The 12,242-nt window shown below is 42.0% G+C and overlaps 1 protein-coding gene across 1 annotated transcript; it reads left to right on the forward strand.

Moving 5' to 3' along the window:
- The first annotated feature begins 5,197 nt into the window (after window positions 1-5,197).
- Window positions 5,198-7,177, forward strand: LOC133561421 (E3 ubiquitin-protein ligase NHLRC1-like). The gene has a single exon (XM_061914714.1). The coding sequence runs from the start codon at window positions 5,369-5,371 to the stop codon at window positions 6,536-6,538; it is 1,170 nt and encodes a 389-aa protein (XP_061770698.1). The 5' UTR covers window positions 5,198-5,368; the 3' UTR covers window positions 6,539-7,177.
- The last annotated feature ends 5,065 nt before the right edge of the window (window positions 7,178-12,242 follow it).

The following is a 12,242-nucleotide window of genomic DNA, read 5'->3' on the forward strand; positions in this document are numbered from 1 at the left end:
CAAAAGGGACAGGCGGTAGAAAATGAATGGATGGATGTAGCAAAACCGCGAGACATCAGGCGTTGATCTTGAGCTTCATAGACATGTGAGAACCTTTTACATTTCCTTTACGCAACATTATTGCTAATACACTTTGTTGTGCCATTCAACCGAGACCATCTCCTCATGTTGCAACATGACAATGCACGGCCCCATGTTGCAAGGATGTCTATGCAATTCTCGGAAGCTGAAAACATCCCAAGTCTTGTATGGCCAGCATACTCACCAGACGTGGATCGGCGTATAAGACGACGTGTTCCAGTTCCTGCCAATATCTAGCAGCTTCGCTCAGCCATTGAAGAGGAGTGGGCCAACATTCCACAGGCCACAATCAACAACCTGATTAACTATGCAAAGGAGATGTGTTGCACTGTGTGAAGCAAATGGTGGTCACACCAGATACTGACGGCTGACTGACTTTTCTGACCCCTCCAGACCTCAATAAGGCAAAACTGCACATTTCAGGGTGGCCTTTTATCATGGGCAGCCTGAGGCACACCTGTGCGTTAATCATGCTGTTAATTAGCATCTTGATATGCCACACCTGTGAGGTGGGATGATTATCTTGGCAAAGAAAAAATGCTCACTAACACAGATTTGTGAACAATAATTAAGATGAATAAGTATTTTATGTATATAGTCGAAGTTTTAAATCTTTTCATTTATATTTTTGTTCACTATATATACATACACTGTATGTGTACGCGTATATATATATATATATATATATATATGTGTGTATATATATATATATATATATAGATGTCATGTGTATGTATATGTATATATACAGTGAAGAAGATTTTAAGTATTTGAACACCCTGCTATTTTACAAATTCTCCCACTTAGAAATCATGGAGGGGTCTGAAATGTTCACGGTAGGTGCATGTCCACTGTATGAGAGATAACCTAAAAAAAATCCAGAAATCACAATCTATGATTTTTTAACAATTTATTTGTGTGATTGAGCTGAAAATAAGTATTTAAACACCAACATTAATATTTGGTAACCTCTGTAATTTTTCCCAATTACAGAGGTCAAACGTTTCCTGTAGTTCTTCACCAGGTTTGCACAGACTGCAGGAGGGATTTTGGCCCACTCCTCCACACAGGTCTTCTAGAGATCAGTCAGGTTTCTGGGCTGTTGCTGAGAAACGCAGACTTTCAGCTCCCTCCAAAGATTTTCAATTGGATTTAGGTCTGGAGACTGGCTAGGGCACTCCAGAACATTGATATGGTTCTTATGAAGCCACTTCTTGGTTTTCCTGTCTGTGTGCTTTGGGTCGTTATGTTGGAAGATCCAGCCACGACTCATCTTCATTGATCTGACTGAAGGAAGGAGGTTTTTGGCCAAACTCTCACAATACATGGCTGCAGTCATCCTCTCCCTAATACAGTACAGTTGTCCTGTCCCATGAGCAGAAAAACACCCCAAAGCATGATGCTACTACCTCCATGCTTCACAGTAGGGATGGTGTTCTTGGGATGGTACGCATCATTCTTCTTCCTCCAAACACGCATAGTCGAATTCTGAACAAAAAGGTCAATTTTGGTCTCATCTGTCCACAAAACTTTCTCCCATGACTCCTCTGGATCATTGGCAAACTTAAGAGGGGCCTTAACATGTGCTGGTTTAAGCAGGGGAACCTTACATGCCTTGCATGATTTCAAACCATGACGTCTTGGTGTATTACCAACAGTGACCATGGAAACAGTGGTCCCAGCTCTTTTCAGGTCATTGACCAAGTCCTGCCGTGTAGTCCTGGGCTGATTCTTAGCATCATTGAGATCCCACGAGGTGATATCTTGCATGGGGCTCCACTCCGATTGAGATTGACCGTCATGTTTAGCTTCTTCCATTTTCTAATGATTGCTCCAACAGTGGACCTTTTTTCACCAAGCTGCTTGGGAATTTCTCCAGGGCCCTTTCCATCCTTGTGGAGTTGTACAATTTTGTCTCTGGTGTCTTTGGACAGCTCTTTGCTCTTAGCCATGCTGAATGTTTGGGTCTTACTGATTGTATGGGGTGGACAGGTGTCTTTATGCAGCTAACGACCTCACACAGGTGCATCTGATTCAGGATAATGCAGTTGAGTGGAGGAGGACTTTCAAAGGCGGACTAACAAGTCTTTGAGGGTCAGAATTCTAGCTGATAGACAGGTGTTCAAATATTTATTTTCAGCTGTATCACACGAATGAATTGTTAAAAAATCATAGATTGTGATTTCTGGATTTTTCTTTTTAGGTTATCTCTCATACAGTGGACATGCACCTACCGTGAAAATTTCAGACCCCTTCATGATTTCTAAGTGGGAGAACTTGCAAAATAGCAGGGTGTTCAAATACTTATTTTCTTGACTGTATATATATGTGTGTGTGTGTGTGTATTCATATACTGTATATATATATATATATATATATATATGTCATGTGTCTGTATATATATATATACAAACCCCGTTTCCATATGAGTTGGGCATTTGTGTTAGATGTAAATATAAACGGAATACAATGATTTGCAAATCATTTTCAACCCATATTAAGTTGAATATGCTACAAAGACAACATATTTGATGTACAAACTGAGAAACCTTTTTTTTTTTTTGCAAATAATCATTAACTTTAGAATTTGATGCCAGCAACGCATGACAAAGAAGTTGGGAAAGGTGGAAATAAATACTGATAGAGTTGAGAAATGCTCATCATACACTTATTTGGAACATCCCACACGTGTGCAGGCTAATTAGGAACAGGTGGGTGCCATGATTGGGTGTAAAAGCAGCTTCCATGAAATGTTAAGTAATTCACAAACAAGGATGGGGCGAGGATCACCAATTTGTAAGCAAATTGGCAAACAGTTTTAGAACAACATTTCTCAACGAGCTATTGCAAGGAATTTAGGGATTTTACCATCTATGATCTGTAAAATCATCAAAAGGTTCAGAGAATCTGGAGAAATCACTGCACGTAAGCGATGATATTACAGACCTTTGATCCCTCAGGCGGTACTGCATCAAAAACCGACATCAGTGTGTAAAGGATGTCACCACATGGGCTCAGGAACACTTCACAAAACCACTGTCAGTAACTACAGTACAGTTGGTTGCTACATCTGTAAGTGCAAGTTTAAACTCTGCTATGCAAATCAAAACCCATTTATCAACAACACCAAGGAACTTCGCTGGGCCCGAGCTCATCTAAGATGGACTGATGCAAAGTGGAAAAGTGTTCTGTGGTCTGACGAGTCCACATTTCAAATTATATTTGGAAACTGTGGACGTGGTGTCCCCCGGAACAAAGAGGAAAATAACCATCCGGATTGTTATAGGCGCAAAGTTCAAAAGCCAGCATCTGTGATGGTATGGGGGTGTATGAGTGTCCAAGGCATGGGTAACTTACACATCTGTGAAGGCACCATTAATGCTGAACGGTCCATACAGGTTTTGGAGCAACATAGGTTGTCATCCAAGCAACGTTATCATGGACGCCCCTACTTATTTCAGCAAGACAATGCCAAGCCACGTGTTACAACAGCATGATTTTGTAGTAAAAGAGTGCGGGTACTTTCCTGGCCCGCCTGCAGTCCAGACCCGTCTCCCATTGAAAGTGTGTGGCGCATTGTGAAGCGTAAAATACGACAGCGGAGATCCCGGACTGTTGAACGACTGAAGCGCTACATAAAACAAGAATGAATATGAATTCCACTTTCAAAGCTTCAACAATTAGTTTCTTCAGTTCCCAAACGTTTATTGTGTGTTGTTAAAAGAAAATGTGATGTAACACAGTGGTGAACATGCCCTTTCCCAACTACTTTGGCACGTGTTGCAGTCATGAAATTCTAAGTTAATTATTATTTGCAAAAAAATAAAACATGTATGAGTTGAACATCAAATATCTTGTCTTTGTAGTGCATTCAACTGAATATGGGTTAAAAAGGATTTGCAAATCATTGTATTCCGTTTATATTTACATTTAACACAATTTACCAACTCATATGGAAACGGGGTTTGTATATGTGTGTGTGTGTATATATTTATATATATATATATATATATAAATATATATATATATATATATATATATAAATATATATATATATATATATATATATATATATATATATATATATATATATATATACATATATATATGTGTGTGTGTGTGTGTGTGTGTGTGTGTGTGTGTGTGTGTGTGTGTGTGTATATATACTGTATATATATATATATATATATATATATATATATATATATATATATATATATGTAGGTATATTTGGCTGTATATGTAAAAAGTGGATAAAGTGCACAATAGCGCTTCTGGGGCTAAACACAGCTCATTAGCATTAAAGCTACATATACTTTAAACTAAATTGCAGCATCATAATACTCAACTGAGGGACCTTGGAGACCTTTTTGACATTCTTGGTAAGTATTATAAAAATAGACCTTTTCACGTTCCAGCAATTCTATGTATGTATATATAACTATTTATACATCCATCCATCCATTTTCTACTGCTTGTCCCTTTTGGGGTCGCGGGGAATGCTTGAGCCTATCTCAGTTGCATTCGGGCCGAAGACGTGTAGACCAACCGACACAGACAACATTCACACTCACATTCACACACTAGGGCCAATTTTAGTATTGTATACATTAATTTATTCATATACATTACATGTATATATACATACAAATATATATGTATATATATATATACATACATGTACATATATATGTCTATATACATAAAAATATATATATTATATATATATATATATGCATATATATATATATATATATATATATATATATATATATATATATATATATACACACACATAATATACTATACGCATAATAAACAGGCTGGAGGGACACATTTTACCATCAAATCATTATTAATCATATATTGCTCTAGAATAATAATGTATATATATATATATATATATATACATATAGATGGATGGATATTTATATGGATGGATCGAGATACATATATATATATATAATTTTTTTTTTGTATTTTTTTTTTTTTTGTATTTTTTTTTTTTTTACTTGAAAGGGAGAAACCGTAAAAATGGATGGATGAAGGAGTATGATGTGAATTACTTTCTGTCCAGAAGAGGGCAGCAAACAATTAAAATGTGTGTTGTTAAACATCACGTGACTTAGGCCTACTGCACAGCACATTCGCTGTGCCTTCTTCTCATGTCGAGTTTTTGCTCCTCTCTGGCTGATCGTAGGAGTCAAAGCTTCTTTGGGGGGTTTCCTGCACCTCCTGTATTTGCCGCAGCGGACCGAGCGGTCCGGAACAACCTGATCCTGCTGCCATGGCCCACAGCTACCCCAGCCGCGGCGGCCTGCAGAGTCCAGAGGGCGTGTTGTTGCGAGAGATCCAAGTCAACTTGCTGGAGTGTAAAGTCTGCTTTGAGAAGTTTACCGCTCAGCATTCCGAGCGTAGGCCGCAGAACCTCTCGTGCGGTCACGTCCTGTGTCTGGAATGCATCAGAGGTCTGTCCCACCCTCTCCTCGGGAAGCTGGAGTGCCCCTTCTGTCGACAGCTGTGCAGCGTCGACGCCACCTCCCACTGCCAGGCTCTGTGCGACCTGCAGGAGATGCTATTCTTCATTTCCGCCTGTCCTCGCATGGACAAAGAAGAAGAGGTTGCAGGCGTCAGCGCCAAAGCCTTGCACCGCCGTGCCACTTTTGGCGGTTGGGGGGCTCTCATCAACCCCTCAGGAGTGGCTGTGATGAGGTCCTCAGGGACTATGTTTGTGGTGCACGATGGCGTTGAGAGGGTGGTGGTGTTGGGTCCGCAGGGCAAAAAGCAGAACGCGTTTGGACCGAGAGGACACGCCAGTGGGGACGTTTGCTTTGCGGTGGATGTGGCGGTGACCCCCTGTGGTCATGTCATGGTGACGGACGCCGGAGACAAAGCGGTCAAGGTGTTTACCTCCAGGGGCAGCCACGTGGTGACCATCAAGGCCTGCTTTGCTCTTCCCTGGGGGGTGGACACAGACCGTAGGGGACACATCCTGGTGACCGACGTCCAGGCTGGAACGCTGTCTCGCCTCAAGGTGCACTACAAACACGGCGTCGCCCTTGAAGAGGGAGTGGTGGTCTCAAACCTGCAGCATCCTAAAGCGCTCAGCTGCTGCGCCTTCACGGCCAACACAGCAGTGATGCAGCACCCTGCACAGGACACACAGCAGCTCACTGTCTTCACCGAGGACTTCCACCTCCTCTACCGGGTGGACACTTTTGCTCTTCAGCTGATGTCCTCTGTCAAAATGTCAGGTGTGACCTTTGACACAAACGGACACCTGCTTGTGGTGGACTCCCAGCAGGGGATGATTTGGAGTTTTGGGACCATGCAAAGTGGTCCGGTCCTCACTCCTCTGGTCTCAGATCAGCTTATTCGGCCTGTTGGACTGGGGGCACTTAACAACACGCTCGTTGTCCTGGACGCTGGAGACCATACACTAAAAGTTTACTCTTGACCGCACAGACGCTTCCATCAATGCTTCCTAGAGGACACCATTCCCCACCCCCGAAGTTATTGTTTATTTGTTTTATCAAGATAGTATAGTTCTTTAGTGACGTGAAGTGAATTATATTTATATAGCGCTTTTCTCGAGTGACTCAAAGCGTTTTACAAAGTAAAACCCAATATCTAAGTTACATTTAAACCAGTGTGAGTGGCACTGGGAGCAGATGGGTGAAGTGTCTTGCCCAAGGACACAACGGCAGTGACTAGGATGGCGGAAGCAGGAATTGAACCTGCAACCCTCAAGTTGCTGGCACGGCCACTTTACCCACCGAGCTTTACCAACACTAAAAATGCTATTGCCTCTCGTGGCCCTCCTTCCCCCAACACCTCATGGCAGCCCCACTATTTAGAATGTTTTCACGCCCCACCCCGAAGTGAATGTTTGTTTATTTATTATGAATATGTAGAATAAACATATTCTGAAAATATTACAACAAAAATATAGAAAAGAATATGGCAGCGGTAAAGTTTACATCCGTGAAGGAAAGAAGAAAGTGAATGAATGTATATAACTGAATACATTTATCATTATTTTGTATTTTTTTAAATAAATTAAGTTATGTTCATGACATACTTGCCAACCTTGAGACCTCCGATTTCGGGGGGTGGTGGGCGTGGTCGGGGGTAGGGGCGTGGTTAAGAGGGGAGGACTATATTTGCAGCCAATTCACCAACTCGAGTATTTCATACATATATATATATATATATATATATATATATATATATCAATCAATCAATCAATGTTTACTTATATAGCCCTAAATCACTAGTGTCTCAAAGGGCTGCACAAACCACTACGACATCCTCGGTAGGCCCACATAAGGGCAAGGAAAACTCACACCCAGTGGGACATCGGTGACAATAATGACCCAGTGGGACGTCGGTGACAATGATGACTATGAGAACATGATACTGTGATACTGATGATACTGATGACTATGAGAACATATGAGGACATGATACTGTGAAAGATCAATCCATAATGGATCCAACACAGTCGCGAGAGTCCAGTCCAAAGCGGATCCAACACAGCAGCGAGAGTCCCGTTCACAGCGGAGCCAGCAGGAAACCATCCCAAGCGGAGGCTGATCAGCAGCGCAGAGATGTCCCCAGCCGATACACAGGCGAGCAGTACATGGTCACCGGATCGGACCGGACTCCCTCCACAAAGGAGAGTGGGACATAGAAGAAAAAGAAAAGAAACGGCAGATCAACTGGTCTAAAAAGGGAGTCTATTTAAAGGCTAGAGTATACAAATGAGTTTTAAGGTGAGACTTAAATGCTTCTACTGAGGTGGCATCTAGAACTGTTACCGGGAGGGCATTCCAGAGTACTGGAGCCCGAAATGAAAAAGCTCTACAGCCCGCAGACTTTTTTTGGGCTTTGGGGATCACTAATAAGCTGGAGTCCTTTGAACGCAGATTTCTTGCCGGGACATATGGTACAATACAATCGGCAAGATAGGATGGAGCTAGACCGTGTAGTATTTTATACGTAAGTAGTAAAACCTTAAAGTCACATCTTAAGTGCACAGGAAGCCAGTGCAGGTGAGCCAGTACAGGCGTAATGTGATCAAACTTTCTTGTTCTTGTCAAAAGTCTAGCGGCCGCATTTTGTACCAACTGTAATCTTTTAATGCTAGACATGGGGAGACCCGAAAATAATACGTTACAGTAGTCGAGGCGAGACGTAACAAACGCATGGATAATGATCTCAGCGTCTTTAGTGGACAAAATGGAGCGAATTTTAGCGATATTGCGGAGATGAAAGAAGGCCGTTTTAGTAACGCTTTTAATGTGTGCCTCAAAGGAGAGAGTTGGGTCGAAGATAATACCCAGATTCTTTACCGTGTCGCCTTGTTTAATTGTTTGGTTGTCAAATGTTAGAGTTGTATTATTAAATAGAGTTCGGTGTCTAGCAGGACCGATAATCAGCATTTCCGTTTTTTTGGCGTTGAGTTGCAAAAAGTTAGCGGACATCCATTGTTTAATTTCATTAAGACACGCCTCCAGCTGACTACAATCCGGCATGTTGGTCAGCTTTAGGGGCATGTAGAGTTGGGTGTCATCAGCATAACAGTGAAAGCTAACACCGTATTTGCGTATGATGTCACCTAGCGGCAGCATGTAGATGCTGAAGAGTGCAGGGCCAAGGACCGAACCCTGGGGAACTCCACACGTTACCTTAACGTAGTCCTAGGTCACATTGTTATGGGAGACACACTGCATCCTATCAGTAAGATAAGAGTTAAACCAAGACAGGGCTAAGTCTGACATACCAATTCGTGTTTTGATACGTTCTAATAAAATATTATGATCGACAGTATCGAAAGCAGCGCTAAGATCGAGGAGCAGCAACATAGATGACGCATCAGAATCCATCGTTAGCAATAGATCATTAGTCATTTTTGCGAGGGCTGTCTCCGTCGAGTGATTTGCCCTGAAACCGGATTGAAAGGTTTCACATAGATTGTTAGACGCTAAGTGTTCATTTAACTGCTCCGCAACAATTTTTTCGAGGATTTTTGAAATAAAGGGAAGGTGAGACACCGGTCGGTAGTTTACCATGAGGTCAGGATCGAGGTTAGGTCTTTTAAGAAGAGGATGAATAACCGCTTTTTTGAATGCTAGGGGAACAGTGCCCGAGGAAAGTGATAAGTTTATAATATTTAGCACTGATGGACCTAATAATACAAAGAGCTCCTTGATCAGTTTCCCAGGAAGAGGGTCAAGTAAACATGTTGTTTGTTTTATTCCATTTACATGTTGTAACAATTCCTCTAATGTTATTTCCTCAAAACGAGAGAAACTATTTTGGAGGGCAGTATCCGCGGTATATACAATCGTGTCAGTGTTAATAGAACCCCGTTGTAGCTGGGACGCATTGTCTTTAATCTCCTTTCTAATGACTTCAATTTTCTTACTAAAGAATTACATAAAGTCATCAGCTGAGTGGGTGGAGCTACTGGAAGGAGTCCCTTGTTGGGTTAGCGATGCTACCGTACTAAACAAAAATTTAGGATCATTTTTATTACGGTGGATGAGATTTGAGTAATAATTAGCTTTAGCTAAGGTAAGCATGCGTTTATAAGTTATTAAACCATCACTCCATGCTTGATGGTGCACCTCAAGTTTAGTCGTGCGCCATTTGCGTTCCAGCTTTCTGCATGATAATTTCTGAGCTCTAGTAGTTTCTGTAAACCACGGGGTGCGCTTTTTTGGAGCCTTTTTTAACTTTAGCGGTGCTATGTTATCAATGGTTTTGCGCAGGGCGTCGTTAAAGTTGTTAGTGAGGTTATCAATAGAGCCCACATATTTTGGGAATGGTGCCATTACCGAGGGCAGTAGGTCAGCAAGAGTTGTCGTTGTGGCCGTATTAATGTTGCGGCTGCTATAGCAGTTATTATTATTATTAGTTTGACGAACATGCGTCTGAACCTCGAATTTTATAAGGTAATGATCGGACAATACTTTAGTATACGGGAGTATCGTAACTTTGGAAGCGGTGATACCCCTGACAAGCACTAGGTCTATCGTATTACCGTTGCGATGCGTGGGTTCATTTATTATTTGTGTGAGACCACAGCTATCAATTATAGTCTGGAGCGCTACGCACGGTGGGTCCGATGGGGTATTCATATGGATATTAAAGTCCCCCATTATGATTATATTATCGGCGTGTGTCACTAGATCAGCAACGAACTCTGAGAATTCATTGATAAAGTCCGAATAGGGCCCTGGGGGGCGGTAGATAACAGCCAGGTGTAGAGGCAGCGGTGTGACAAACCTCATAGTAAGCACCTCAAACGATTTATATTTATTATTTATGTTAGGACTAAGGTTAAAGTTTTCGTTGTATATTAGTGCGACCCCCCCACCCCTTTTAAGCGGACGGGCAATATGCGCATGTGTAAAGTTAGGAGGACATGCCTCATTTAGCGCAAAAAAGTCGTTTGGTTTAAGCCAGGTTTCGCTGAGACCGATGACGTTAAGATTGTTGTCTCTGATAATATCATTAACTAACAACGTTTTGGGAGACAATGATCTTATGTTTAAAAAACCTATGTTATAGGTGGTGGGCTGTTTTACGGAGTTTTTGATCAAATTATCCGTAGTAGCAATATTAATAATGTTGTGTTTATTATGCCCAGTGCATTCAGTATAATTACGACCATATCTAGGAATTGATACGACGGGAATGTTCCGATTGTTTGATTGTTGCTTTGATAAACTGCACGCATCATGGTTAGCCACCTCAGTAACGGGGATTTTTCGATTGTTTGTTTGTTGCTTTGATAAACTGCACGCATCATAGTTAGCCACCTCGGTAAAACACATGTCCAACTCTGAAACACTCAAAGCAGAAAAAACTTGTTCTAATTTAACAGACTCCTTACCCAGACCAGTAGTCTCGCATCTTTCATCTAAATCCGTCTTCAGGATGGAGGGAAGTGGTGTTCTGTGGGGATTAGCCTTCTGCTTTGTTTTAAGCCCCGCTCGGCATCCGCGTTTCCGATCACACCGCTGTCGTCTGCTCCGTAGACGGCCCCCGCTGCTACTAGACTCCGCTGCTTCACAGGCCGCTGGATGTAGCCGCCGACGTATTCCCATGCTAGTTAGCATGTTTAGTACGCACGCGTCTATCAGTCCAAAGCGGCCCGATATGTCCATATCCAGAAGTGTCTGGCGGTCGTACGTGATCACGGAGTGACCACGATGCGAGCCAGCCATGAAGTCTGCAGAACTGTCCGGCATTTCCGCCAAATGTTCCATCTTTAGCAAGAGCACCGCAGTGTCGCAGCCCGTCCGGGCGCCGCCACCTTGCTTCAATATATATATATATGAAATATATATATATATATATATATATGAAATATATATATATATGAAATATATATATGAAATGTATATGAAATACTTGACTTTCATTGAATTCTAGCTATAGAATTCTAGCTATATATATATATATATATAATTCTAGCTATATATATATATATATATATATATATATATTTATTTTATTATATATATACATAAAAGAAATTGTTGAATTTCAGACGGCACCTATCAAATACACAGTAATAAAAAACACAGTTGTTCTACTAACTGTACTGTGCTTGCTGGTTACTAAAAAAAAGCAAAAAACTTACCTTTCACTATTTGAGTAACGTCACTTCCGAGTTTCCAGAAGATGGCGCCAGTATGTACTTTGGCCTGCCATCTCTCGCTGTCAGCTCTGTTCGTTTTTGTGTTGTTTGCGTCTATTTTCGTCTCCGTCAGCTCACTGCTTGTGTATGACCGCCAAACACTGTTGGATCTTTGCCCCTCTCCCACTGTGATCAACTTCGACGTTGGATTTTCGACGTCCCAGTCAGCTTTGTCACCTGGCCGGATTCCTGCCTTCCTTTCCCGCCTCGTGGCTCCTCTCCCCCACCACCTGCGGGCTGTGTGTCGGGCCCCACCTGGATTAGCTTCGCCCTTGGACGTGCTGGCCCCCGCCAGGTTTGGTCTTGTGAACGCAAGATCTTTGACAAATAAAACGTTTATCCTGAAGGTTTTCTTCACTTCCCGCGGACTTGACTTCCTCTGTGTGACGGAAACATGACTGAGAGCCGGTGAATCCGCCCCTCTTAATGAACTTCTGCCTCCGGAGTG

This window comes from Nerophis ophidion, linkage group LG11, assembly GCF_033978795.1.
Source record: "Nerophis ophidion isolate RoL-2023_Sa linkage group LG11, RoL_Noph_v1.0, whole genome shotgun sequence".
NCBI lineage: Eukaryota > Metazoa > Chordata > Actinopteri > Syngnathiformes > Syngnathidae > Nerophis > Nerophis ophidion.